The sequence below is a fragment of the Tupaia chinensis genome, unplaced genomic scaffold (genome assembly GCF_000334495.1).
Source record: "Tupaia chinensis unplaced genomic scaffold, TupChi_1.0 Scaffold138115_2, whole genome shotgun sequence".
NCBI lineage: Eukaryota > Metazoa > Chordata > Mammalia > Scandentia > Tupaiidae > Tupaia > Tupaia belangeri.
Window position 1 is genome coordinate 379,684 of NW_006198015.1, and position 27,327 is coordinate 407,010.

General features: G+C 55.6%; 1 protein-coding gene across 1 annotated transcript in view; it reads right to left on the minus strand.

The window, feature by feature from the left end:
- Positions 1-26,833, minus strand: part of SPSB4 (splA/ryanodine receptor domain and SOCS box containing 4) — an 81,994-nt gene extending 55,161 nt beyond the window's left edge. The window contains 2 exon segments of the mRNA XM_006161083.2: positions 25,999-26,619; positions 26,622-26,833. Coding sequence (XP_006161145.1) covers positions 25,999-26,619; positions 26,622-26,691 — 691 coding nt within the window. The 5' untranslated portion in view covers positions 26,692-26,833.
- Between the last annotated feature and the right edge of the window lie 494 nt (positions 26,834-27,327).

A 27,327-nucleotide genomic window follows, 5' to 3' on the forward strand; every position in this document is an offset into this window, starting at 1 on the left:
CGTGTGTGTGCTGAGGACATACGCAGGTGGGTGGGGGACAGGGGAGGGCGCCGTGGGCCCTGGCAGCTGGCATACAGCCCTGCTCCAGCAGCGCAGAGTGGTAAGTAAGGTGGCTCTGGGGATCCGGAAGCTTCACGGGCTGTGACTGACCCCCTCGTGGGCCCCGAGCTAGTTTCACAGCGCTGGGGCCCTCGTCATCACCTAAGCTCGAACATTCTGGTGAATTAGATTACACCTCGGTGGGTAGAGCAGAGCGAGCGAGGCTTTGAGATAAGACAGACCCAAGTTAGGATCCAGATTGTGCCCGTGATTAGCTGGGTGACCTTGGGCAGTCAGGTAACCTCTCTGAGCCCTGGTATTCATCTATAAAGTACAGAGGAAAGATACACCTGCTCTGCAGATTCGCGGGGCAGATTTACCTTAGGAGAAGCGCTGACCGCCATTTATGGTATTACTAGATATTTTATGATTGCGGTCGTCGTATTCAGCTGGCATTTTTAGGTTTCAGTTCCAAGAAGCTCCCTACGGATCTCTTAGGAAAGAGAACGGCTTCATCTTTTAGCATGACGTCTGCAAATGTCCCACATCACCCTTCCTCTTCCCCTCCAGGATAAGGCTCCTGACAGCGTCTCATCTCGGGCAGGTCAGACCCAGCCCCGCTGCACCCCTGCCCAGAGCCCATCCTGTAGTGTAGGCCACAGCCCTGGGGGGCCACAGCCTCCTCTGAGCTTGGGGAGTCAGAGGAGGAAGTCTGACCAGGCCAGCCTGAAGGCAGGCCTAGAACAGCTGGGTGATGTTGGGCACCTCCCTTCACCTCGCTGAGCCGCATCAATGGGGAGAGCAGGGCGGCAGGTGGCTAGATCCCACATGGCCGACTGAGCGGCGGAAGCTACGCCAGGCACGTGTGCGTGCATGCCCAGAATCCTGAGAGTGGAAGAGAAGGGACTGCGGCATGGCCAGTCCCTGTGGGATGAGTTCTCACTTTTTCTCTCTGTCTCTCTCTGGCAAGGGCACATGCCCTATAGCAAAAACTTTGAAAAAAAAAGAAAAAGAAAAAAGAGCAGCTCCTCCATGCAGTGGTGCCAGAGCAAAGGGGTGCTAAGATAGCCCCTTATGGAGGTGGGGGGTCTGGCAAGTGAGCGGGCTTCCTTCTTGTGGAGGCAGGCACTGTCCACGGCCTCCCTGCCATGGATCAGTGCCCAGGCTGCTTGCCCCGAGCCCCAGGCCAAAGGACAGGGCAGGAAAGGGCCGTGGGCAGAGCCAGCAGCTGCCCCGAGGCTGCACCCAGCCTCAAGGCGCCCTCCTGGGGCACTTGGAGGTAGAACACGCAGCAGGGGTGAGGCCTCACAGAGGGTCCTAATCCACTTTGACTGCCGTCTGTCCACGGTTGAGAACCACAGGTGTGGTTAGTAGAGAAGGGTTTTGGTCTCAGGTTGATTTTTACCCTGGAAGTTTCCTTTCATTGCTACTAAGGCTAAGTGAATGATGACAATTAGGATCTGTCAGGCGCTGTTTTATGCCACTGACTACAGACTTTGTTTCTAGTCCCCGAGAAACGCTAAAACCATGTCGCCCTCCTGTCCTGCAGAAGGGAAAGCCCAAGCACGGAGAGGTGAAATAACCTGGACCTGGTCTCCTCGCTGGGGAATGGAAGCTGGGATTCGAACCCGCTGTTGGAAAACCAACAGTCCAGGGACCAGCAGTTAGCGTGATGGCTATGTCGCTGGACTCCCATGTAGTTGACCGCGGTTCACATCCAGGACCCGGTGGCTTAAAACTAACGCCGGGCACGTTGCATGTGTGCCCAAGATTCCACGAGGAGATTGGAGGAGAAGGGATTTGCGGCGTGGCCATCCCCCTGGGGGGTGATTTCTTGCTTTCTGTCTCTCTGTCTCTCTGTTTTTCTGGTGAACACTCGTGCCCTATCGTGAAAACCTCTCCAAAAAAAAAAAATTGGATGTTATACTGCATTGTTTCTTTATTTGTATTAGTTTTTACTGTTATATTGATATTTTTCTTTTTTCTCCAAATATTTTAGACCCTCCTGGTTGAACCCGCAGACATGGAACCCACAGGCAGAGGACCGGCTGTGCATCCTATTTAGTTACCGATGTGCCCAGGTAACGCTGGCACGCCTGCCCTCGAAGCCGGCACTGATGCTCTGCAGGGCAGGGGTGGGCAGCAACTGTCCCTTTCCAAGCCCTTTTCCGAGGCCGCGGGAAAGGAGTTTTGGATCCAGAGGGAGCTCAGAGAGCAAGGAGACCCTGTGGGCCCCCCCCACCCCCAGCGCAAACCGGATCTGTCACCCTGAGGCTGCGGTCCCAGGTCTTCAACGCAGCGCTGTCCACAGGGCCAACAGGCCTTTCCCTCTCCACGCAGGCTCCCTTCCATTTCCCTGCTCACCGAGCACCACTGAACTTGTGCTTCATAAAGAAAAGTCTATTATTTAAGGTTCTAAGTACGGAAGTGCGCCCATCCCCACCCTCTCCAGAGACCAGGCCAAAAATCATCAAGCACAACCCTCAGCAGGTGGTAGAGACACCCGCCCTCCCCGCATCACTCCCACCCCCTGGCCAGACAGCGGGAAGTGGGGAAGTGGGGCTCTCGCATGGTCCCCAGTCCTGGGCTCAGGGCCCCCCTGTGCTCTGGCTGTGCAGTTTCCTCACCTCGAGCCCGTGCCTCCTCGCCTGGACACTGGGTCCATCGCACACACGTTCCAGGACCGTGGGAGAACCGCGCAAGATCATGGATGTAAAACAGCTGCCACACTGCCTGACATGGTGGGACCCTGAGCTGGGGGCTCCCCCTGCACATCCCGGAGTTTGGATCCCAGCTGGTCTCCTCTTCCTGGGGTCCTTCTGCATCCCCTCCACACACCCAGCCTGCCTGCCTCTACCTTCCTCTCCTGTCCCGTCTGCAAGAGGCCACGAAGCCTCCCACTTCCCAGCCAAAGAGGACGCCTCCCCAAACCTGGCTTTCACCAAGCGCCCCCGCCACGGCCAACGACTCCCACTCCTGGGGGCTCAAGGCTCAACTCTGCAGCCTCCTGCTGCACCCCGGCCTTGTCATCCCACAACAGTCACACCACTGTCCACGCTGCCTGCTGGAGCCCGAGGCCACCCTCCCCAGCACAGGCTCAGAGCTCGTCCCTCAGGGAGGAGCAGGGTCCTGTGTGAGAATCTGACTCCGAGGGTTCGGAAGCCCCGGTCCTCTGCGTTATACGATCATCATCTCAGGGCCACCTCCACCCCTCTGCCCTTCTGCTCTTAACCCCAGGGTCTGCTCCTCTGCAGAACCAGGGGACAGGTCCAAGCAGCACCGCAGACTCTACGTCAGCTGACCCAGGAGGTCAAACCTAAGCCTTCTCACCAGTTGTACGACTCCGGGCAAATCTCCACACCTTGGCTTTCCCGGGAGAAATGCCACTAGTACCTTCCTCCAGCGCTCTTAGGAGGTTGAGAAGTCATGCGTGTGAAGTGCTGTAATGGGACCCGGGACAGAGCCAGCCGGCGACGCTTTAGCACGGGCTGACTGGTCGGGAGAGTCCCCCGTGGCAGGCCTCCACAGCTCTTCTGTCGCCGTCCTCACTCTGCGAGGCAAATCGTATCACCCTCCGTTTACAAATAGGGGGCCTGGGCGCAGACCTGGGCTGGGATGACAGTCCAGGCCTCCCTGACCTCAGAGACTGCTCTCGAGAGGCGTCACCACCACTCACCACCACGGTGGCGTGGGGCCTGAGCCCTTGCTGCATGCTGTCACACGGAGGAGCCTCACAACAGTTTTGGGGGGTGACGGTCATTACCACCCCCACTTCACAGATAAAAAACCGAGCCACAACGCAGACCACAGCGCAAACCGCAGCAGAGGGGGTACTGGGACACGGGGCGTCAGAGGGCACAACCCGGGTCCCCATGGCTGCCCTCTGTCCCTCACCTGCTTTGTCCTCTTTATTTCCCGTGATCTTCCCAACAGCCCTCAAGGCAAGTGGTATTTGCTCCAATTCACAGCTGAAAACTCGGGTTCTGACACACGGCAGGAGTGAAATTAAAGAAGAAAACAACGCACACCCAGGTAGGAAAATAAAACAGCTCAGAACTTGCCTCAAATTCTTGTGTACCCGGGACCAGCAGTTACCATAATGGCTATGTTGCTGGATTCCCACGTAGTCGACTGCAGCTCGCGTCCCGGACCCGGTGGCTTAACACTTACGCCGGGCACGTGTGCGTGCGTGCCCAAGATCCCGAGAGGAGAATGGAGGAGAAGGGATAGCGGCATGGCCATCCTCCCTGGGGGGTGATTTCTAGCTTTCTGTCTCTCTGTCTCTCTGTCTATCTGGCGAGTGCACGTGCCCTATAGCAAAAAACCTCTCCAAAAAAAAAAAAAAATTCTTGTGTCCCCTGTAAGTTTCTGGAAAACCCCTCCCGGGGGGCGCAGGCTGGCACTCACGTAGTGACTTGGCATTTCTGTCTTTCCTCCTAGTCCGCCAGAACCATGCAGACCCCAAGGCTGCAGATCCAGCCTGGCCGTATGGTCAGAGATCAGACACCAGAAATAAAATCAGGCTGCAGAGGACCAGGGAACCCCTGCCTAAATGCTGCTCAGCCCTGAGGCTTTGGCGGAGGTTGGCCATATGCCCAGCTGTGTGTAGGAACTGCACCCACCACGTGGGCATCCCTGGGGAGAGGGCCTTCCGGTAGTGGCCCAGAGAGACGAACACTGGGGGTGTATGCTGTTGGCTCCATGCCCATACTGAAGCGAGACCTCGCTAACCCATCAGTGTCCTGGCCCATGAAGGAGAGGTGAGGTCTCAGAATCCTTTACAGAGTAAACTCGTGGTGGCACCCACTGATCACAAGTGTACTGCCCAGTTACCTTGCAGTTAAGAGTGACCACGTGACAATGGCTTGGCCATTGAGTTATGTGCAAAAGCATAGTATGGTTTTTTCTGAGACCTTTTTTAAAGGGTGAGGGTATACCTTCTATCCAGCTCTATGGAGAGAGGATGCAATGGCTGGAGCTCTGGCAAGTATTCTGGACCATGAGATATCTTTGCGAATGAAAAACACATGCCAAGAAGATAGAGCTGCAGGCAGAAGGAACCTGGAGCACTGATACTTCATGGAACCCCAAGTCGTTCTTGGACTGCCTGCTTTCAGAGAGAAGTGAGCAAGAATCTATTCTCACTGACACACTTAGGATGAAAACTTAACAAGCGTATGGTGCTGAAATGCGAGGCCTTCGGGAGATGACTGTGATTGAGGTCGTCAGCAGGACAGGGTCCCATGTTTGAGTGCTGGTGGGTTTCTAAGGGGAGGGAGTGGGACACAGACATGCCGGCTCTGGGGCTCTCCTCACCATGTGACACTGCACGGTCTCGGCACTCTTGCAGTGAGCCCCTACCAGGCAGGTGGCCGTCACACGCTTTGGCCCCAGACCTCAGGCCTCTAAGCCGTGAACTGAATAAACCTCTTTGTTATGAATCACCGCATTTCCCAACACCATTGCTGTGGCTGTTTGTGTCCATAGCTGTCACTGGGAGCGCCTGGTTGCTAGGGCAGTGTCCGACCCTTTCTGTGGGACCGTCTCCGAGGGCCCAGGCAGGAGCGCGCTAAGTGTTTGTCGAGCGAACGAACAAGGTGACTGCGTGCCTGGAGGGGCCGGACTTTTGCCAAAGCAGCTCCAGTAGCAACCAGGGAAGCTGCTCAGAGGAGAAGGGCACCCCAGCTTGGGTGACCAGGCCAGGCCAGGGCCTGCGCCAGGGGACGCAGACACCGCAAACCTCAGGAGATCTGCAAGTGACTTCCCAGCGCGCCTGTGCAGCTGCCGCCAGGGCCTGGACCTCGGGTGGGGGTGATTGACAGGCCAGCTGTCGAAAGGAGCTTCAAGCCCAGGGCCAGGCAGGGAGGGGCCAGCCATTGCTGGGAGCTGAGCTTTTGCCCTGTGCTGGCTCAGGACAGCCATCTGGTTTGGGTCAAAGGTCTCCAGGGACTGGTTTGATTTATAGGCCATGCAGCCACCCAGGCGGCATGAGCGCGAGGGCACAGGGGGGCCAGGGCTGGGGCTGGGGGAGGAGGGGGGCCGGCAGGGGCCCCTCAGAGGCTGAGGTAGCTCGTGGTCTGCTCCTGGCCTCGCAGGACCTCTGTTTGCTTCTAATCCAAAAACACCACAATTATATAGACACACCGGAGGAGTCAAGTATGCACGGGGCGCCCAGTGCCTACCGGAACCTGTGTGGAGACGGCTAGCATCTGAGAATGGAAGCAATCCATGTGAGCTCACCCAACGACACCCACCTCTCACAGGTGGGGTGCAGGGACCTCTCTCTGCCATTATCAGCCGCATTTTTTTTTTTTTTTGAAGAGGATTTTTGCTATAGGGAACGTGCGCTCGCCAGACAGACAGAGACAGAAAGAGACCAATCACCCCCCGGCGGTGGGGGGTGGGGGGGGATGGCCATGCCGCAATCCCTTCTCCTCCATTCTCCTCTTGGGATCTTGGGCATGCACGCACACGCGCCCGGCGTGAATTTAAGCCACTGGGTCCGGGATGCAACCCACGGTTGACCACATGGGAGTCCAGCGACATAGCCATTACACTAACTGCTGGTCCCAATCAGCCGCATTTTACAGACAATAATACTCAAGGGCCAGTCCCACAGCTGGCAATGGCAGGGTTCCCCCGGGCTATCTGCACAACTGCAGGGCCTCCAGGGACCCCGAGTTCAGAAGCCAGGGAGGGAGCAGGGGCTACAGCCCAAGGAGGAGGGTCTCAGAGAACGGTGTCCGAGGGCTGGTCACCAAGAAGGTGGCCATGCCTTCCTCGCCTCTGGATTACGAAAACCCTGCAGACCCCCTCCAGCCCTGCAGATGCTCCGGCAGCACGCAGCAGGCGGTCAAGGCGGTCATCACAATAGGTCATCCGGGAGGACAGCAGATCCAGGCTGGCACCCTCTGAGCCCGGAGTTCGCAGGGCAGCGGCCAGCATCCAGGCAGGGAGCCTGGGCAGAAGAGTGGACGCAGGACTGCCTGGCAGGTCACAGATGTCGGGCTGCGGGCTGGGAGGCCGTGGTGCTCTTGGGATGGAGGAGCAGGAGGGGCAGGCTCTGGGGAAGGAGGGAGGTCACACAGGGACCCCACAGCAGGGACGTGTCCCCAGGGTCTGCCCAGAGAAAGAGAAAGCACGGCTGAGAACATGGGCCCACGTGGGGCTCAGACCTTTCCCGTGTCCTCAGCTAGGAATGTCCCAGGCCCACGGGGGCCCAAGCCTGGGCTTTAGGGGATAGCGGAGGGGCAGCATTGAGACAATAGTGACTGTCTCCCCAAGAAACTGCGGTGTGTTGGGACCAGTAGTTGGCATAATAGCTATGTCACTGGACGTAGTCCAGTGTAGTCGACCACGGTTCGAGTCCCAGACCCGGTGGCTTAAACACACGCCAGGCACATGTTCATGTGTGCCCAAGATCCCGAGAGGAGAATGGAGAAGGGATTGTGGCGTGGTCATTTCCCCTGGGGAGTGATTTCTCACTTTCTGTCTCTCTTTGTCTGTCTGGCAAGCACACGCGCCCTATAGCAAAAACCTTTCCAAAAAAAGAAGAAACCGCGGTGTGCAGGCCCCACGACCCTCTAAACTAGCTCCTCCAAGCTAGGGAAGCCTTGCTCCTGGCCTCCACCCCTGTCCCCTTGGATATGTAAAGCCAGCAGGCACCCTCTGGTCAGCAAAGGCCCCTGACCCCTGGGGTGAAGAGGGTGCGAGGCTGGCTCAGGTGACCAGGCTCAGCAAAACCAGACCTTAAACCCAAATCTGGAAGTCCAGATCACTGTGCTGAGGCTAAGCAGAGGAGGCAGTGACCACGGCAGGGGCTTAAGAAGCCCGTGTTGCTCACCGATCAGAGGACAGACACGGAGGGGGGCGCCCATCAGGACGTCCTGAAAGGGAGATTTTGAACCTGAAAAGCAGACAGGCCCGAGTCCAAATTGCAGTTCGGGTCCTGAGATCTTTTAGCGTCTTACATTCTCAGTTTTCCCATCTGTGAAATGGCGACTCTTAACCTGGAGTTAAATGGACTTAATGGAATAACACACACACGCACACACATCCCCGGTACTCGGCTCGGGGGAAAGGGATGTTCATCTAATGGTCACTGTGACTTATCTTCACAGCTGGTTTTTTTGGGGGGCTGTGTGGGAGCATAGCAGTTCTGTGACAGAAGAGCTTTCTCCAGCAGGATTTGCACTCCCCTGTCTGTGTTTTGCATGCCTAGGGTGGGGACTTATGAAAAGCCAAAGCCAGACCTGAGCAATGTATCCTCCCAAGGCTGGAGTGTAGCTGACAATCCATCATCAAGAAGTCACCCAAAAATGTCACCTCCCAGCTAGGAATGCAGATGAAAAGCCTGTCTTGGGGCAACTCGACACCAGGCCACTTCCTGCCAGGAGCACCCCTTGGAAGATGCTGGCAAAACCCCGCTCTGGCCTTTGACCTCTGCCCTTGATTTGTTTATACATTGTGGGGCTGGGGTCAGGGTCCCAGATGGGCCCTGGGTTCAGAAAATAACAAGCAGACCCAGCCAGACAAACGTGTGTGTCAGGGACAAGGAGTGCATTTAATAACTCCAGGGGCGTGAATCCGTGCCAGGGAGAGGCCACCAGGCCAGGAGGGGGAAGGAAAGAGCCCTGCGGTGACCCCGCATGGGCAACCTAGCAGGGAAGCCACCCAGCGTGGGGACGCAGGAGGATCATAGCTGGTCCCTCTTCCTGGCGTCTGTAACCCTGTAGGGAAGACAGGACAGACACCCTAGGGAGCTTAGAATGCCACCCAGGGATAGTCTGGGATTTTAAGTCAAGAGGAATCATGATGCCACAGGAGGAAGTCCCCAACGGGACACAGCCGGGTCATAAAGGGCTGCCAGCGGCTGCTCTGTCTCCATAACAAGGCTCTTCCCATCTCACCCACAGGCAGTGAGGACTCAGCGGGCTCAGGGGCTTGCTCAGGACTTGGGGCTGCCCTGGGGGGCTGCCACTCACTCACTGAGGTGTTGGATCTGACACCTCTGCAGCCACCCCCACCGGGCTCCTCCTCCAAATTCCTGGCATACCTCTCCGTGGGGGAGGGGAGTGGTGGGAGTCGTGGGGGGTGGTCTTCCTCCCTGCTCCCCTGGGACCTTTGACACTCCTAAGGTTTCCCGGTTCTGAGGCCTGTCTCTCCTCAGACTGGTGTCTGGGCAGAATCTTTTGCCTAGGAGTGCTTCCCCAGAACTGGCTCCTGGCCCTGGAGTAACTTGGAGATGCTGACTGTCCTCCAGGCAGGGCCCGAAGCCCGCCCAAGATGAAGGCAACAGTGGCCTGCACGCCCTTCCCTAGACCCCTTGCCCCTCCCAGTGGCTGGAAGCTGGTCCTGTGTCCACATCTGCCCTGCCCAGTATGGTAGCGACCAGGTGCGTGTGGCCACGGAGCACTTGAACGTGGCTGCGAAACTGAATTTTAAATCCGAATCAATTGTATTTCATTTTAATTAAACATGTGGCCGCCACAATGGTGAGTAAAGCAGTGCAAAATGTCATTCACAAAAACCAGACAGGTCACTGTCCGGTCCCCTCCCTCCTGCCACAGCGAAGCCCAGGCGCAGAGAAGAATGTGATTGGCCGACGCTGTGGCCGAGAGGTCTCCTGCCCTCCTCCTCCCTTGTTCACACCCAAGACCAGACTCTGGGTAAATCGAGTTCCTTCAGGTTGATGTGCTTGTTCCACTTCACATGTCGGAACAATCCATTTTTGGCAAAACACTTTGACGAGCCAAGGGAGGTTGTCTGTGTCAGCTAAAAAGGAAATAAAAGCCCTCACTCCACCACATTCCTCGTGGGTGGCTTGTCCAGCCTGGAGGTGACAAGTGCCCCAGCTACCTGGGGGCCTCAGGCGGAGCTTGGCTGCACAGAGCGTGCGGTGAGGCTTCCCTTCCCAGGGCCAGAGAAGCACAGGGAGGCTGCGAAGGGGCGGACATGGCTACGGCTCAGGGCAGTGGGCTGTGAGCCCTGCATCCCCACCCGTGAGTCAGCACAGGGAAGACAGCGCACGCAAACGCCCTGCCACGGAACAGAGCCGGCTGAGGCTCCCCGAGGCTCGGCTGCGGTCCCCAGCCTTACAGAGGCCCTGTCCTGGCGGGACTGCCGGATGGTTCTGGGTCGACTGTGGAACTCCACACGGAAAATCAAGGGGACTTAGCTCCTGCGGCAGCCGCGACACAGGAAAGAGAAATGTGGAAATGAGATCCACCAGGCCAGGTGCACAGCTTGGCTAGGTTCTCACCTTTCTGGACCCCAACCACCCAGCGTGCACACGGGAAATGGCCACACCCACTCCATCACGGCCCTCCTCAGTTCCAACGCGTCCCAGCGGAAAAGAGGCTGGGAGGGCTGCTTTGAAAGCTGAGGCTGTGCATGCCGTTGTACGCAGTGGCACACTGGAGTTTGAGGATGGAAGGAAACACCATGGCCTGGAAGTCCCCCGCCCCTACACCCTGCTGACCGCAGGGCTGCAAGACCCTCACTCCCTCCTCCACCACGTCCGGCCTCACTGGCTGCCCATGGGTCACAGGCTCACCCAGCCTGTCCTACCGACTCGCTGTTCCCCAGGGCTTCATGCCACTTAGGTCTCCTGCACATGCCCCTCCCTGGATCAGGCCCAAGGCAGCAACGAGTCTCCAATTCTGTGTTTTAATCACGTGTGTCTACATCTGGATTTACCAAGTTTTCTTTTTTTCTTCCCCATTTCTATTTCTCCCCAACTGTCACCATAGTATCCTCAGTGCTTCTGACTCATAAGAAATGTTCAAAAAATATTAACTAAGTGATTCCAACTGATAATAATAAAATGTTCTTTTTTTCTTTTTAAAAATTTTTTCAGGTTTTGCCACAGGGTACATGTACTTACCGAAGAGAAACAGAGAGTGGGAAAGTGAGAAATCATCCCCCAGGGGAGTGACCATACTGCAATCTTTTCTCTTTCACTCTCCTCTTGGGATTTTGGGCATGTATGCACACCCAGTGTGATTGCCAAGCTTCCAGGTGTGGGACTCGAACTATAGTCAACCATATGGGAACTCAGCACCTTAACCACACCACCTGCTAGTCCAAAGATTCCTCTTATCTTGAGTGTGGCTCCCAACAGGCTGTGGACTCCTGAGAGCAGAAACCAGGCCTGCCTTGCTTGCCAGGCTCCTGGCTGAGGGTCAGCACACAGTAGGCACCTCATGAACCCCTGTGGAGGACGGAGGGCCAGGTCCCTCCCCACACAGCTGGGCGCGGGCTGGCCTACGCTGAACTGCAGAACCACGTGTGCTTAAGGACACAGCAGCAGCTCCTTTACACGGGCGTCCAGTGACCAGCTCTGGGAACGGTGCAGCTAGTGTCCACTCACTACACCCAGACAGCGACGCCTCGGGATCCCCTGCCCGGAAGTTCCGGCCAGAAGCTTGTGAACACTTCTGATTTGCACAAATGTGTGCTCTTGCCCTGGGCCCCGTCCACCACCCAAATGTGCAGTGCTTTTCCACTTCCAGTGTGGACTTGAGTTACAGGCACTCATTCAACAACCGCCTACTGAGAACCCACTGCACACCAGGCGCTGGGAGCACAGGGCAAAGGGGGCCACCAGCCACTGCCGGTGGGGAGAATACCGTGGGCTGGGAGAACTAGAGTGAAGCCACGTGAGAACGACACCCCTCACAGAACTACAGCCAAGTTGGCTGTGACCAGGGCATCCATGCGGAGTGCTTAACTCAGAGGCCCCCAGAGGCCCCAGGGAGAAACCAGAGGAGCAAAGTGGCCTGTCTGAACGCGGGCGCCCGCCTGACATGTCGGCTGCACGGACAGCTGAATTCTGCAAACACACGTCTCCTGGGGGCAGAGCCACCGATAAGATCTTCAGGTCCACCCATGTTTGAGCAGAGACCGGGAGCCCAACTCTGGCCTCTGCCTGGGACAGCACTCCGACCAGTTCCTGCATGTCTGGGACGTCACTGCTCGCTCCATCCACGCCTTCCCCAGCATGACCCTGCATTCCCCACCCACCCCAGGAGCCTCCTTCCAGCCAGGCTTTGGTCAATGCTGGCCTGATAGAACCTGTGCCCCACGCATTCCAGGGCCCACTGCAAGGGCTTCTGCTCTGGTAGGTGAGAGACGGCGGAACTGTGTTCTCACATGTTCCCCAAGGGGTGCCAAGGTCCAGGCAAGTGTGTCAAGTGGCCAACTCCGAGACTCCCCACAGCACTTCCGCTGCTAGGAGCCAGCAGCTAGGCCCCAGTCCAGGAGCAGAGCAGCCAGTAGGAGGGTGGAGGGAGGCTTTGCCTGCACCTGAGGAGGGGCACTGGGCTCATGGAACCTCCGGACTTTGAACAAGAGCCTAAGGAGAAATTCAGCTAGCTAGCTCATTATTTAAACTGTCAGGGCACAGGGCCTGGGCCAGGATGAGCAAAAGCAAAAGGGCACACACACAAAAAAAAACAATGGAACCAGCAGTTGGCTATGTGGCTGGACTCCCATGTAATTGACTGCAGTTTGAATCCTGGACCCGGTGGCTTAAACTCATGCCGGGCACGTGTGTGTGCGTGCCCAAGATCCTGAGAGGAGAATGGAGGAGAAGGGATTGCGGTGTGACCATCTCCCCTTGGGGGGTTGATTTCTTGTTCTCTGCCTCTCTCTCTCTCTCTGTCTGTCTTTCTGGCGAGTGCACGTGCCCTATAGCAAAAACCTCTCCAAAAAACAAGAGAAAGGGTCTGGGCAGGGTGGGTGTGAGTGGGTGTGCAGGGAGGCAGTGCCAAGGCACCTGAGCACCTGCCTGTTCCTTCCCCATCTTCCTCGCCCTTTCCTGCACCTCCACGGCCACCACTTTGCTGAGGCAACCTGGGTCTTCTGGGTTCTGGACTTTTAAACGTCCTCCCCACACTGTAGGTACCTGGCCTGGCTTCCATGTGAGCTCTGAGAGTGGCCCTTGTCTGTGACCCTGGCCCCTCGCTCTGCAGGCGGCCACCTTAGGGAGATGCACAGAGTCCCACACAGCCCTCCTAGCCAGGCCAGCCATCAGGCAGAGAGCCAAGCCCGCGCCTGCCCCGGGAACCCTCTCCAGCGATGCACCTTGAGGGAGGAACATCAACAGGCAGGGCCAGGTCTGGCACTTGGCTGCGGCCCCACAGAGCCACTCGAAAGCATCTCCTCGGTGACACTGACCTGGGACAACCACAAGGTCCTCAATGGCAGCTTGGGCCTCCACTGCTCCCTGGTGGGGTCGTGGGCCTGGGAGGCAGGAGGCTTGGGGGCACCAGTACCCTGTCAAGTGTGGTTCCAGGGGCTCGGGATCGGGCTCCCAGCAGGCAGGTCACGAAGCGGGACTTGCAGATCTATTTATAGAAAGCGGCCGCTCACAGGATGAAGAACCAGGAGAGCCGGGGAGGCAGTATTTTCCAAGCTCACGCTGTCTCGGCTTAACTTCATCCCAAGCAAATAAATCATCGAGGAGGCGAGTCCTGGATCTGGGGGAGAAGGGCCATTAACTGGCGCAGCGTTTACGTGAATTATGGAAGGCCTCGGACAAGCAGGCTTATTAGTGTCTGGGCAGGCCGTAACTCACGCCAGCCACCCCCTGCCTCACCCAGGAGCCAGGACCCGCATATCAGCTGGCGCCCGGACACTGGGTGAATGCATGCTGTGGCCCATCTAGCAGGCCCCAGGCTCTCCCCACCATGTATGCACCCCACTCCTACAGACATGCTTGTCCTCCCATGGCTTTCCCAGCATGCCCCTCGGCATCACTTCGCACTCCAATGTAGAGGAGAACAGATGCAGCATTCTAAAGGCTGTGGCATTGAGGCGCCAGCACCGGCCTTGGTAAACTCTTCTGATAAGAGCCCCAAGCGAAACCACAGGAGACTCGAAGCAACATGCATGACATGGAGTTTGGAGGCACGGGCGCTGAACTCTAGCCCGGGTACACATCCCTGATGGCCAGCGCCCAAGCTGGTGTGGGGAGCCGGCTCTCTGTCCCCCTCAGCTCCAGTCTCTCTTGTGAAATGGGGTAAGTGCCTTTCCTATTGGTGGGGATTGGGGGTGCGACTGTGCCTGGGGTGCTGAGCAGCCTTGGTGCAGGCCTAGGCAGCGTGGGGCAGGGTTTGGCCTTTGCGAGGACTCAGTCGATGACAGCCTAACAAAGAGCTCCTTCCATCGGAGCAATCGCTCTGCGAAGTCACCCTCATGGGAAAATTCAAGGGTAATAAATAGCGTGAGTTTCCTTGTGTCGACTGTGTTGGCAGCTCTGAGAATCCAGGTTCCAGGACACGTAAACCGAGGTGGGAAGCTGAGGACAAGAGGGCGGTGGGCAGGGTAGGAGAAGGAGGGGATGCAGAAGGCCTGGCTGGACTGCTGGGATGGGGAGACGAGGCCAGGAGCTGCCCCGTGTCGGCCAGGCTCGGGGAGTCAGTGGATTAGCTTGCCTGGAGGATTAAGTGACTGAGGACCTGGACCAGCTGCAGCTGTGGGGGCCGTGCTTGGTACCGGGTCCTCAACGCAGTGTCATCGCATTGCCCAGGAGCTCGTTAGAAAGTAGAGCTGGGGGCCCTATCCAGACCTTCTATTGATACGTCCGAATCTGCTGGGACAAGCTCCCCAAGTGGCTTGCATGCCCACGGAGTTTTGAGAAGCACTGCTGAGAACCCCACAGCTGAGAACCACCACTGTACCCACTTCATGGGCGAGAATACCGAGAACGTCGGAAACGTGTGCCCTGGGCACCCAGGGAGTCAACGGGCAGACCGGCTCTTCCCCTGGGTCTCTGTGACTGCGATAACCCTCGGGGTCGACGGTCTGAGACGGGGTCAGACATCTGGGGGGCACTGGGCAGCCCTGCGGGGAGAGGTGGTCTTCATCTCTGGGGGCCGGGGAAGGGGACAGCCATCTAAAGTCTGCCCAGGCTCCAAAGACCTCCCCACAGGGAGCCTTTCAGGTCCCCACCCGTCATCTCCTACACATCTGTGTCCTCCATCACCCAGGCCGGTTTTTCAATAGAGACGTTTGAACTGCACTGAATTCTCACCCTCTGGTTTCCACAAGGAGCATTTTCAAGGGCGATAAGAAGGGCTTAGAGGCCTGGTTTCCAGTCCCAGTCCTGCCACTGATGGGCAGGTGGCCATGGGTACACCTTGCCAGCTCTCTGGTCCATTCAGCTCCCACGTGTAGAAGGGCGGTCTTGCCCTGGCCGCCACGTTGTCTCTTCTAACCCTGTGCTGGGGCGCAGCCTTCACCCCCCAGCCACTGCCTGAAAAGGGTCCCTCCTGCCTCTTCCCCAAAGGTCCCATTGTGGCCAGTCCACAGCCAGGCCTGGGAGCTAGCAACCCAGGGGCCAGGGCTGCCAGGTGGACAGGTTACCCCTGACAAATGCAGGTCTGGGCACAGCTGGTGAGGGTGCCGTGTGTTCGGGTACACCCGTTCACCAGGTAAGTTGCCACAGGACCAGCAACCTTTCAGAGAAAAGCTTAGAAACCTTTGAGACACTCACAGAGAAGGCGAACCACTCCATCATGGTGACAACCCACAGTGGCCTCTGAACCTCAGGTGTCATTTCCAAAGATGAGTTCACAACCTCCCAAAGCCAGAGTATTTCCTTGTGTGAAATCCCTCAGATTTCATAGTTCAGATCAAATTGTAAAGCTGAAGATAATCCACATTTAATAACAGTAAGTTTACCAATCTATGGAAGTAGTAATAGTCATAATTAGCCATTTTTTTTAAAGGTTTTTGCCATAGGGTATATGTGCTCATTGGAGAGACAGAAACAGAGAGAAATGGCTATGGAAGCAGTAATAGTCATAATTAGCCATTTTTTTAAAGGTTTTTGCCATAGGGGATATGTGCTCATTGGAGAGACAGAAACAGAGAAAGTGAGAAATCACCCCCCGCCCGCAGGGGTGATAGCCACAAGGCATAGCCATGCCATAATCCTTTCTCCCCCATTCTCCTCTTGGGATTTGGGGCACACACGCACATGCACCTGGTGTGATTTTCAAGCCACCAGGTCTGGGACTTGACCCTGAATTGGCCATGTGGAAGCCTAATACCTGAGCCAGTAAGCCACCTGCTAACCCTCACGATTAGCCTTTTTTTTTTTATACATAATGCGTTTTTGCTATAGGGTGTGTGCGCTTGCTGGAGAGACAGAGATACAGAAATTGAGAAATCACTCCCCCTGGAGGGATGGCCATGCTGCAATTCCTCCTCCATTCTCCTCGGGATTCTGGGCACATGCGCACACACACACAAATGCGAGTTTTAAGCCACCAGGTCTGGGACTCGAACAGCAGTCGACTACATGGGAGTCCAGCGACATAACCATTTCACCATCTGGTGGTCCCTCAATTAGCCATTTTTAAACCTACCATTTTAAAATGTCACTATGTGCCAGTCACTAGACCAGCCGTTTTCTTCTTTTGTTTTGGAGAGGTTTTTCGCTATAGGGCGCGTGCGCTCGTCAGACAGAGAGAGACATAGAGACAGAAAGAAAGAAATCACCCCCCAGGGGGGATGGTCACGCCGCAATCCCTTCTCCTCCATTCTCCTCTGAGGATCTTGGGCATGCACGCACACGCGCCCAGCGTGAGTTTCAAGCCACCGGGTCCAGGATGCGAACTGCAGTCAACTACGTGGGAGTCCAGCAACATAGCCATTACACCAGCTGCTGGTTCCCCAGAGGGCCATTTCTGAATGCCGGGAGCATGAATCAAAATGCCAGCCCATCGGGCAGCCTCTGCTTGACCTGGTGCAGGAACACATGTGCTGTGCACTGGAGCACAGGGAGAGGTGGGACTGGGTCACTCTGGGGCCAGGCTGCCGGGGGCCAGCAGCTCAGAGCCAGCCGTCCGTTCCAGCGAACTGTGACTCTGGGTGGAGGAAAGGAAAGCTGTTCAGGTGGTGGGAGGTCAGTAGGTGACCATGCATACACTGAGCACCTACTACGTGCTGTTTTCCCCGGGGCACTCCTGGGGGCCAGGTGGCCGAGAAGGAAATGCGCAGTATGCATAGTAACATTCAGTTTCCTTCCAAGGACCGTGCTTCCCTTCGGCATCACGTCTAACACGACACCCTACAAGGTATGTACAATTTCTCCCCCTGCGCAGAGGAGAAAACAGAGGCTCACAAAGGTTCACGATAATTAGCAGGTTGGTCCATAGCCTAGTGGTTAGACCCTGTGTGGGCAACCATGATTCAAATCCTCTCCCTGGAGGCTTGAAAAACGCACTGGGTGTGTAAGCACGTGTGCCCCAAATCCAGATAGGATGGGGAAATGGAGAAGGGACTGCAGCATGACAGCACCCCACAGGGGGTGCTTTCTCCCTGTCTCCCTCTCTCTTCTTCCTCTCTCTCCCTGGAGGGTGCTAGCGTGCTCTGGCAATTGAAAAAAAAGAGAGAGAGAGAGAGGGAGGGAGGGAGGAAAAAAGAGTAATTAGCCCAACAAGGAAAGAAATGAAATTCAAATTGCATCCAAAGTTCATTCTTCAGTCAGCATGATGGACGGGGACTCCCACATGGCAGATCACGGTTCAACCTCCAGACCTGGAGGCTTGAAAATCTCGCTGGCATGTGTACACATGCCCAAAATCCCGGGAGGAGAATGGAGAACAGATTGCGGCGTGGCCCTCCCCCCCCGGGGGGGTGATTTCTTGCTTTCTGTCTCTCTGTCTGGTGAGCACACGCGCCCTATAGGAAAAACTTCTAAAAATAAAAAAAGATAGAGAGAGAGGGAGGGAGAGAGGGAGGAAGGAAAGAAAAGAGTAATTAGCTCAACAAGGAGGGGATTGCGGTGTGGCTGCCATGGGGTGGGGATGCGGGGTGGGCGACTTCTCACTTTCCCTCTCACTGTCTCTCTCCAGGGACGGAGAAAAAGAGCTTCCCTGGCTGGGTGCAGGTAGACAAGTGCACTTGGCCAGTTGGGCCTAAGATACTTCTGCTTCTCCTTCCACCCTGACAGACCCCCTCTCTGCTCTAAGGCAAAAGCCTGGGGGGAAAAAGTTTATTCTTAGAGGAAACTGCCTAAATGCCCCCAAATAGGGACCTGAATAATTAAATCATGATGCAGCACACCATGAAAACCCAGGCAGCCGCTAATAAAGGATGAGGCAGCTCTACATTAACCGATATTAAACAATTGCCAAGATCCATTAAGGGGGAAAATGAGACTCAGAGTAACGTTTACAGTATGATCTAAAAATTCTCTGTCATAATTATTTCTGGAAAGACAGACCAGAAACTGCTCACGGTAGACGCCGTAATGACACGGAGGAGAGCTGGGAAGCCAGAGAAGGGGCGTGGGGAGGTATTTAACCCACGCCCCTTGGTAGTGTTGAAATTTGCTACCGAATGCACAGCTGACCTTTCTAACATATCAGGCCCCACTCTCCACTCCCTACTCCCCGATGCACGCCTCCTGGTCACCATTCCTGCCCCGAGGAGTTTCCCATTTGGGGGGAAAGGTATACATGTAGTAATATGCGTGGGGCCGCCTCTGTGGTCCCGAGGAGTTTCATACCCATTTGGGAGGAAAGGCATACATGTAGTAAAATGCGTGGGGCCGCCTCTGTGGCCTGACAGTTCATACACCTGGATCCCACATGGACGATTGCGTGGTTCCGGTCTGAGACTGGATGGTTTGAGAAACACGCTTAGCACGTGTGTGGGTGCCCCAAGTCCGGCAAGGAGGGGAAATGGAGGAGAAGGGGTTGTGGCGTGACTTCGCCCCAGGGGAGCTGCTTTCTCTTTCTCTCTGGCTAGCGCATGTGCCCTCTAGCATAAACCAACAACAGGAGCGAAAGGAGCAGATGAAGGTGCTGACCTGGTGTGCCCAGACGGTCCCGGGCTGAGGCTGGGGCTGGGCTGGGCTCAGGAGGGACTGAGAGGGAAAAGAGGTGGAGGGGTAGCAGGTCCGGACCTCATGCAGGAGCTAAGAGCAGATGTGAAGGAGGCTGGGAGGACCTTACTGGCCAGAGCTGCACGGGCGTCAGAGGACGCCAGGAGTTCAGCGCAGGCCGGGAGGACAGCGCCGACAAGGGGATGGCGTCCTTGCAGTTGTCCTGGGAGAAACTCTCTCTGGCCTTCATCAATACCAGAGGCCTTGGCTGGCCGCCAGCCTCCTCTGCTGGGCCATGGCTCCAATAAATACTTGGCAGATCGATTAAACCATCTAGGAATGACATCTGGAAATATAGCTTCTTTGGCTCGGTGCAGGTGCACAAGTCCTCTGGGCCAGTCGGGCCTAAGATACTTCCGCTTCTCTGTCCACCCCTGACGGGCCCCCACTCTGCGGACGCAGGCCCTGCTCGCCAGCAGACAGCATGGAGGCACGGCTGCCCAGGCGCAGGAGGCAGGGCGGCGGAGTGGTTCTGGCCTGGCTACTGAGGCACAGCTCTGCCGCTTGCTAGCTGTGTGGCACCCCGCAAATTCCTCACCCTTCCAATACTCAGTCTCCTCAATAAAATGAGGATAACAGCAGCATTGCCCCAAGACTTACTGTCACTAAACAGAAAAATATCAGTAAAATCCTCAGCCCAGGACGCAGAACACAGGTGGTATGCAACAGGAAGTGTCATTATTTTAACTTTTTTAAAGCGAGATGTTTGCTACAGGGCGCGTGCATTCGCCAGAGAGACAGAGAGAAACAGAGAGACAGAAAGCGAGAAATCACTCCCCAGGGGGGATGGTCACACTGCAATCCCTTCTCCTCCATTCTCCTCTCAGGATTTTAGGGATGCATGCACATGCACACCGCGTGAGTTTTAAGTCGCTGGGTCCAGGACTCGAACCGTGGTTGACTACGTGGGAGTCTAGCGACATAATCATTATGCCATCTGCTGGCCCCAACCCCTGTCATTATTAACTCTCCAAAATCAAAGCTGCTCAGACCCCGAGGCTGCTTCTCCCCTTCCTGTGTCGTTCACATGCCAGCCACCACCCCAGAGCCCCATTCTGTCAGCCCCCTGGCCGCCGGCAGGCATAAGGAGACAGGGAGCCATTTCGGAAGGCAGCCCAGAGCAGATTCCAAAGGCCTGGCCCGCCCCAGGGGCTGAACCCCACAGTCATCAGGACATTTTCGGGAACATGTCTCTGTCTGTGATCAAGCCTGCCTGATTCATGCCACCGCTGGGACTGTCTTTACACAAGTTAGCTTTACAGAACTCCCCGCAGAGCTCGGTGTTGAGCCGGGAGCTTTGAAGGCTGGAGATGAAGTGGAGGGAGGAGGGAAAGTGACAGGGACAGCATCTCAGAGCCTTGCCCAAACCCTGCTGAAGGCAACGGTCTGGCGTAGTTTACACGGGGATTGGGATGGGAAGGACCTCCCCTGCCTTTTTCTGGAAATTCTCCATCAGGTGCCCATGAATAGGGCTAGTCCGCCTCAACCCAACCTGCCTCAGTTAGTAGCTGTGTGACCTTAAGCGATGTACTCAAGCTCTCTGTGCCTCATCTGCATCATGAACTGAAGCTGACAGTACAGGATTAACTTAGTTGTTACAAGGATGAAGTGAGTTAATATTCGTAATGCGTTAGAATGGAGCCCAGCATAGACATAGCCTTACATAACTGGGGCAACTGTATTGCCATTGTTTCTCCTGAAACTCTGGGCAATCCGGGACAGCCCGCCTGTCCACTGGCCTCATTCTCGCTTCTCGGCTCACTCAGACTGGGCACCTGGCAGCTCAGCTCTGCCCTGGAAACTCTGAGACTTGAGCTTTTCACTCCATGCTGTGGCAGAAGAACCCCTTCACTTGCAGGTTGGACAATGTAACCCATTTGCAACAGGAAGTCATGCTTCAGAGTCATACTTCAGAGACTCTTACCCTGCTATGGAGCCAGTGGGTGCATGGTGGTTGGGGCGCAGAGCTCACACGAGGCCAGCTGCAGTTCGAGTCCCAGACCTACGGATTGCTTTCTCACTTTCTCTGTCTCTTTTTCTCTGGCGAGTGGACATGCCCCGTAACAAGTTAAAAAAAATAATAATGATAAAATTAAATAAATCTTTTTTTAAAAAAAGGAACTCTTGGGAACCAGCAGTTAGCGTAATGGCTATGTCGACGGAGTCACACGGAGTTGATGGCCTTCATCAATACCAGAGGCCTTGGCTGGCCGCCAGCCTCCTCTGCTGGGCCATGGCTCCAATAAATACTTGGCAGATCGATTAAACCATCTAGGAATGACATCTGGAAATATAGCTTCCTTGGCTCGGTGCAGGTGCACAAGTCCTCTGGGCCAGTCGGGCCTAAGATACTTCCGCTTCTCTGTCCACCCCTGACGGGCCCCCACTCTGCGGACGCAGGCCCTGCTCGCCAGCAGACAGCATGGAGGCACGGCTGCCCAGGCGCAGGAGGCAGGGCGGCGGAGTGGTTCTGGCCTGGCTACTGAGGCACAGCTCTGCCGCTTGCTAGCTGTGTGGCACCCCGCAAATTCCTCACCCTTCCAATACTCAGTCTCCTCAATAAAATGAGGATAACAGCAGCATTGCCCCAAGACTTACTGTCACTAAACAGAAAAATATCAGTAAAATCCTCAGCCCAGGACGCAGAACACAGGTGGTATGCAACAGGAAGTGTCATTATTTTAACTTTTTTAAAGCGAGATGTTTGCTACAGGGCGCGTGCATTCGCCAGAGAGACAGAGAGAAACAGAGAGACAGAAAGCGAGAAATCATTGGCCAGGAGGATGGCCTCGCTGCAATCCCTTCTCCTCCATTCTCCTCTCAGGATTTTAGGGATGCACGCACATGCACCCGGCGTGAGGTTTAAGTCGCTGGGTCCAGGACTCGAACCGTGGTTGACTACGTGGGAGTCTAGCGACATAATCATTATGCCATCTGCTGGCCCCAAGACGTGTCATTATTAACTCTCCAAAATCAAAGCTGCTCAGACCCCGAGGCTGCTTCTCCCCTTCCTGTGTCGTTCACATGCCAGCCACCACCCCAGAGCCCCATTCTGTCAGCCCCCTGGCCGCCGGCAGGCATAAGGAGACAGGGAGCCATTTCGGAAGGCAGCCCAGAGCAGATTCCAAAGGCCTGGCCCGCCCCAGGGGCTGAACCCCACAGTCATCAGGACATTTTCGGGAACATGTCTCTGTCTGTGATCAAGCCTGCCTGATTCATGCCACCGCTGGGACTGTCTTTACACAAGTTAGCTTTACAGAACTCCCCGCAGAGCTCGGTGTTGAGCCGGGAGCTTTGAAGGCTGGAGATGAAGTGGAGGGAGGAGGGAAAGTGACAGGGACAGCATCTCAGAGCCTTGCCCAAACCCTGCTGAAGGCAACGGTCTGGCGTAGTTTACACGGGGATTGGGATGGGAAGGACCTCCCCTGCCTTTTTCTGGAAATTCTCCATCAGGTGCCCATGAATAGGGCTAGTCCGCCTCAACCCAACCTGCCTCAGTTAGTAGCTGTGTGACCTTAAGCGATGTACTCAAGCTCTCTGTGCCTCATCTGCATCATGAACTGAAGCTGACAGTACAGGATTAACTTAGTTGTTACAAGGATGAAGTGAGTTAATATTCGTAATGCGTTAGAATGGAGCCCAGCATAGACATAGCCTTACATAACTGGGGCAACTGTATTGCCATTGTTTCTCCTGAAACTCTGGGCAATCCGGGACAGCCCGCCTGTCCACTGGCCTCATTCTCGCTTCTCGGCTCACTCAGACTGGGCACCTGGCAGCTCAGCTCTGCCCTGGAAACTCTGAGACTTGAGCTTTTCACTCCATGCTGTGGCAGAAGAACCCCTTCACTTGAAGGTTGGACAATGTAACCCATTTGCAACAGGAAGTCATGCTTCAGAGTCATACTTCAGAGACTCTTACCCTGCTATGGAGCCAGTGGGAGCATGGTGGTTGGGGCGCAGAGCTCACACGAGGCCAGCACGGTTCAAGTCCCGGACCAGGTGGCTTGCTTTCTCACTTTCCCTCTCTGTGTCTTTAAAAAAAATAATAATGATAAAATTAAATAAATCTTTTTTTAAAAAAAGGAACTCTTGGGAACCAGCAGTTAGCGTAATGGCTATGTCGCTGGACTCCCACGTAGTTGACCGCGGTTCGTGTCCCGGACCCGGTGGCTTAAAACTCACGCCGGGCGCGTGTGCGTGCGTGCCCAAGATCCCGAGAGGAGAATGGAGGAGAAGGGATTGCGGCGTGACCATCCCATAGATACAACTTTTATGCTTAATTGAAGTTTGACAAAGCACTAAAGCAGTTCAATGCAAAAAGCAAGGTCTTTTCAGCCAATGTTGTGCTTTCACGACTGAGTAACTATATGGAAAAAAAAAAAAAAGGAACTCTTGTCCTCAACAAATACAAGGTTCAGAATTAAATGCATTATGTCCTTTCTACAGCTTGTTTCTCAGCCATAAAAATCCAAAAGCTGAGAAAACAACATTCATTAACTTAGTTTTATCAGAGAAGAAGCCTCTTTTAAGACCACTTTTACTCAAACCCATAGGTGAACGCCAGAGCCTGCCCCAGCTACCCAGCTGGCCAAAGCAGTGGGTGCCAACTGCTGCGTGTCTGCTCGGTGCTGGTGGCTTGCATCACTCCCACGTTACACAGGAGAATGCTGAGGTTCAGGGAGCGGAGGTAACCACCTGGCCTTCTGCTGGGTGCTGGGGCCACAGTCCAGCTCGGGTCTGCGAGGAGTCCCAGGCAGAGTTCTCCCCTGCCATGATCTTGTCAGGAAGCAACCCCAAGAGCAGACCTGCTTTTCCCTTTCTGAGCGTGTCTCCAACTCCAGTCCTCTCCACCCTGGTTGGGTCTGGGTTTGGAGACCTGTCACCATGTCCACAACCAACACTGACCTAGAGTTCTTTCCACCTTGGGTCACCTTCGATGCCCAGGGACTCTATAGGGCCAAATGACCCCCAGTGCCCAGGGACCCATGGTGGACTTCAGTTCAGGTCACTGGCTACGGGCACCACACAGTCCCTTCCCAGCTGCCTCTGTGAGACTCCATTGTAGCCTGTCCCAGCCAACCACAGATAAGTCTGTCGACCCCAGAGATGAGTGCCCCCTTCTGCAACCACATGTCCATCTGAGATAGAGAACTCCTTCCTGGAGAGCAGGCCAACCCTGTCACGAGCTGGAAGATGCCACGGGACATCATGGCTTTTCCTGCCTTCCAGATTCAGCCAGTCTGAAAAACCACTACCAGTAGGGAGGAGGATGGAACACGCCAAGTTTCAATCCCACCAAGCTCCTCCCATCATTTGAAGGACTCATGAGCTCAAAGTGCCTTGAACCTAATTGCCTCCCCTCCCCAGCCTGCCAAACAGCACACCAAGGAGAAATTCCTAACCTATAGAAATTCCTATGCAAAGGGGGCTACTGAGTGTGTGTGACCTTGTTAATAACACCGTAGCTTTGTTCCTGAAAACCAAGCTGGTGTGAATCAATAGTCAAGAGGAAGCCACTTTAGGGACCTAACTGTTGGCTCTGGGAGCTCCCAGTGGGTGTCAATGTCCTTTCATCTTAGCCACCATATTGGATTATTGTGCCATCACACAGGATCTCACAGAAGCTAGGAAAGGGACCCAACATCTTGTTTTACAGGTAAGTAAAGTGAGTCTTACAGAATTAGAGTGACTCCCCAAAGACAAAAGCACTGAGCTTTGGCGTTGTAGCTGGAAATAAAATGCCTCAGACCAAGGCACACCAAGACCACGCTTTTAGTCCAGCAATGAATTCCAGCCAGTGAATTTTCCATCTCCATTAAAAAAGAGCATTGTGGCTGTTGGCTTTCTCACCCCTGGGGTTTGCCTGGTCACCATGTTTTTAACCATGGGTTCCTTACACTTTTCCACAAAGAACCATGGTGACTAAAAGAACCCTTTTCAAGTTATACTCATCAACTCTTGGATTTAACCAGTAAAACACAGAAAACAGAACAACATTTTGCTGTTCCCCACAACCAGGAAAATGAAGCACGACCAAGAACGTTGCCAATTCTCCCAAAGAGTGGAACACGCCAGCCATGTTTCTGTGGCCTGCCACCCCGTGGTCTTGTAGATATTGTTCTGTCTCCCTGAAACCTGAGTGTCTCTCTCCCTGAAACCAAAAATGACGTTTGTTACTACGATTTTTTAACTGCTTCACAGGATGATGACACATACCAAGTGAGAGGAGGCCTCAATGTTGTCACTAATGGGTCAAACCCAGCAGCCTGTGGGCTTGTTTGTGGCCCGCAAGGGTATTTTGTCTGCCCAGATAGTTTTTAGCCGGTGCCAACTTTAAAAATCAGGACAGTTCACACAGTCTAGATTTTTGGGGTTCTCTTGGAAAAATCAGAAGATCCCACAACCCTAGTCTCGCCAAGTAGTGGAGGGGGAGATGGCAGGGAGTTGCCCCATTTACAGACAGCTTACCAGTCAGAGCTGGAACGTGGCTGTGCAGACCCTGCACACAGTAGGTGGTCAATAACGAACTGTGGTTACTTATCAGCAATGTGCCTGCCTGACATTCAAGTCTAGGGACTGCCTTCTACTTGTCACTTTCCTGCTGTGACCGGCGTAGGTCATTTTGTATTACTCTAGACAAAAAGATTTCTAATGAGCATCAACACGCCAAGCCCTCTCAGGTGCCAGTCGCTGTTCTAGGCACTCCCTGTGCATGATCTTATTTTATCCCCACAAGGATCCTGAGGAGACTGTCATTGTGCTATTTTTGCTGATGGGGAAACTGAGGCATGGCCCCAAATCACCAAGCCAAGGAAGGAGTCAGGATTCACACTCCTTACCTAACTACAACCCTAACTACAGGATCATCCCAACTGCTAAAGGAGGGCGCAGCCTCCCCAGCACCCCAGGGACAGGTGCCTCCCAGCAGCCCAGGGACAGGTGGCCTCCCAGCACCCCAGGGACAAGTGGCCTCCCAGCACCCCAGGGACAGGTGGCCTCCCAGCACCCCAGGGACAGGCGCCTCCCAGCACCCCAGGGACAGGCGGATGCACTCACGGTCAAGGCCATTGATGTAGCGCATGGTGACCTCGCAGTGACCCCAGACGGCGCTCACCACCGGGTACAGCTTCTTGCCCTTGAGGCCACGGAAGGCCACACCCAGGTACTGGCCGTCCACGATGAAGCTCAGCGTGCCCTCATCCATGTCCAGCACCACCAGCAGCGAGTCAGGCAGCGCAAAGGCCTCATCGGGCCCCAGGAAGGCGGGGTAGGCCACCCCGGGCCGGTTCTTACCGTCATGGTAGAGGCGGCTGCGGCCCAGGTCCCAGCCCCAGGACTCAGAGTCACTGCCCACCAGGGCCGTGTAGCCCACCGAGTGCAGGGGCGCCCGAGTCGTGGCCACGCCGACTACCGCGTGGGTGCCGCGCTGCCGAGCCGGCCAGTGGATCTGCCAGGCGTGCAGGCCGCGGGCGTGGCCCACCTTGCCGCGGATGCCGTCAGTGCTCTGGGCCACCGGGTGCCGGTGGAAGGTGAGCCGGTCGTCGTCCTTGACAAAGACATTGAGAGAACGGTCCTCCGGGTTCCACGCGTGCCGCAGCTGCACAGCCATTCCCGCCGCCGGCATGTCCAGCAGCTGGTCCAGGCGCGCGGGGCGCCCGGGGCCTGCCGCCCGCGCCCCCGCTTGGCCGGCCGCAGCGCTGGCTCTCGCACTTCCACCGACTTGAGGCTCCCCGAGAGCTTCTGTGCCATGGTTTGCTGCAGGGAGGGGGCCGCTGCAGGCCACCGCTACCTCGTGGGCGCCTCCACCCCCCTGTAGCCAGGGGTGGGCCGCTGGGCTGAGAACCAGGCTTCCGGGCGGTTGACCTCCACAGCTTCTGCCGGGCTGGGGCAGGGGCCCAAGCTCCTGGAAGGAAGCAGAGGGCGGGGTTATTACTGCAGCGTGGACAGCGGGTTCTTCCCTGGTGATGCCAGGCCTTGGCAGAGCCCTGGCGTCGCCAGGACTCATATACTGCCTGGCACCAGTCCACTATATGCCAGGCACTGTCCTAGACGATTCACACGTATTAGCTAGTGTCATTTGTAAAACAGATGTGATTGTTCGCACTTCACAGCTGTGGACGCTGAAGCACAGAGGGGATAACTAGTCAAAGTCCCGCAGCCAATAAGTGATCCCGCCAAGTTTCAAACCAAGGATATCATCCAGAGCCTGTGCTCTGCCTTTAGGGCAATCACTGCTCCTCTGATTGTAGAAATAAGGACCCAGCCCAGAAAAGTGACTTCCCCAAGACCCAGAGCCTGGACGAGAACCGAGACCCAATTGATCTTAAGGGATAAGCCCTGTGCTGAGGCTGGGAGGACATAAGTGTCCAGAGTGGAGGGGCTGCC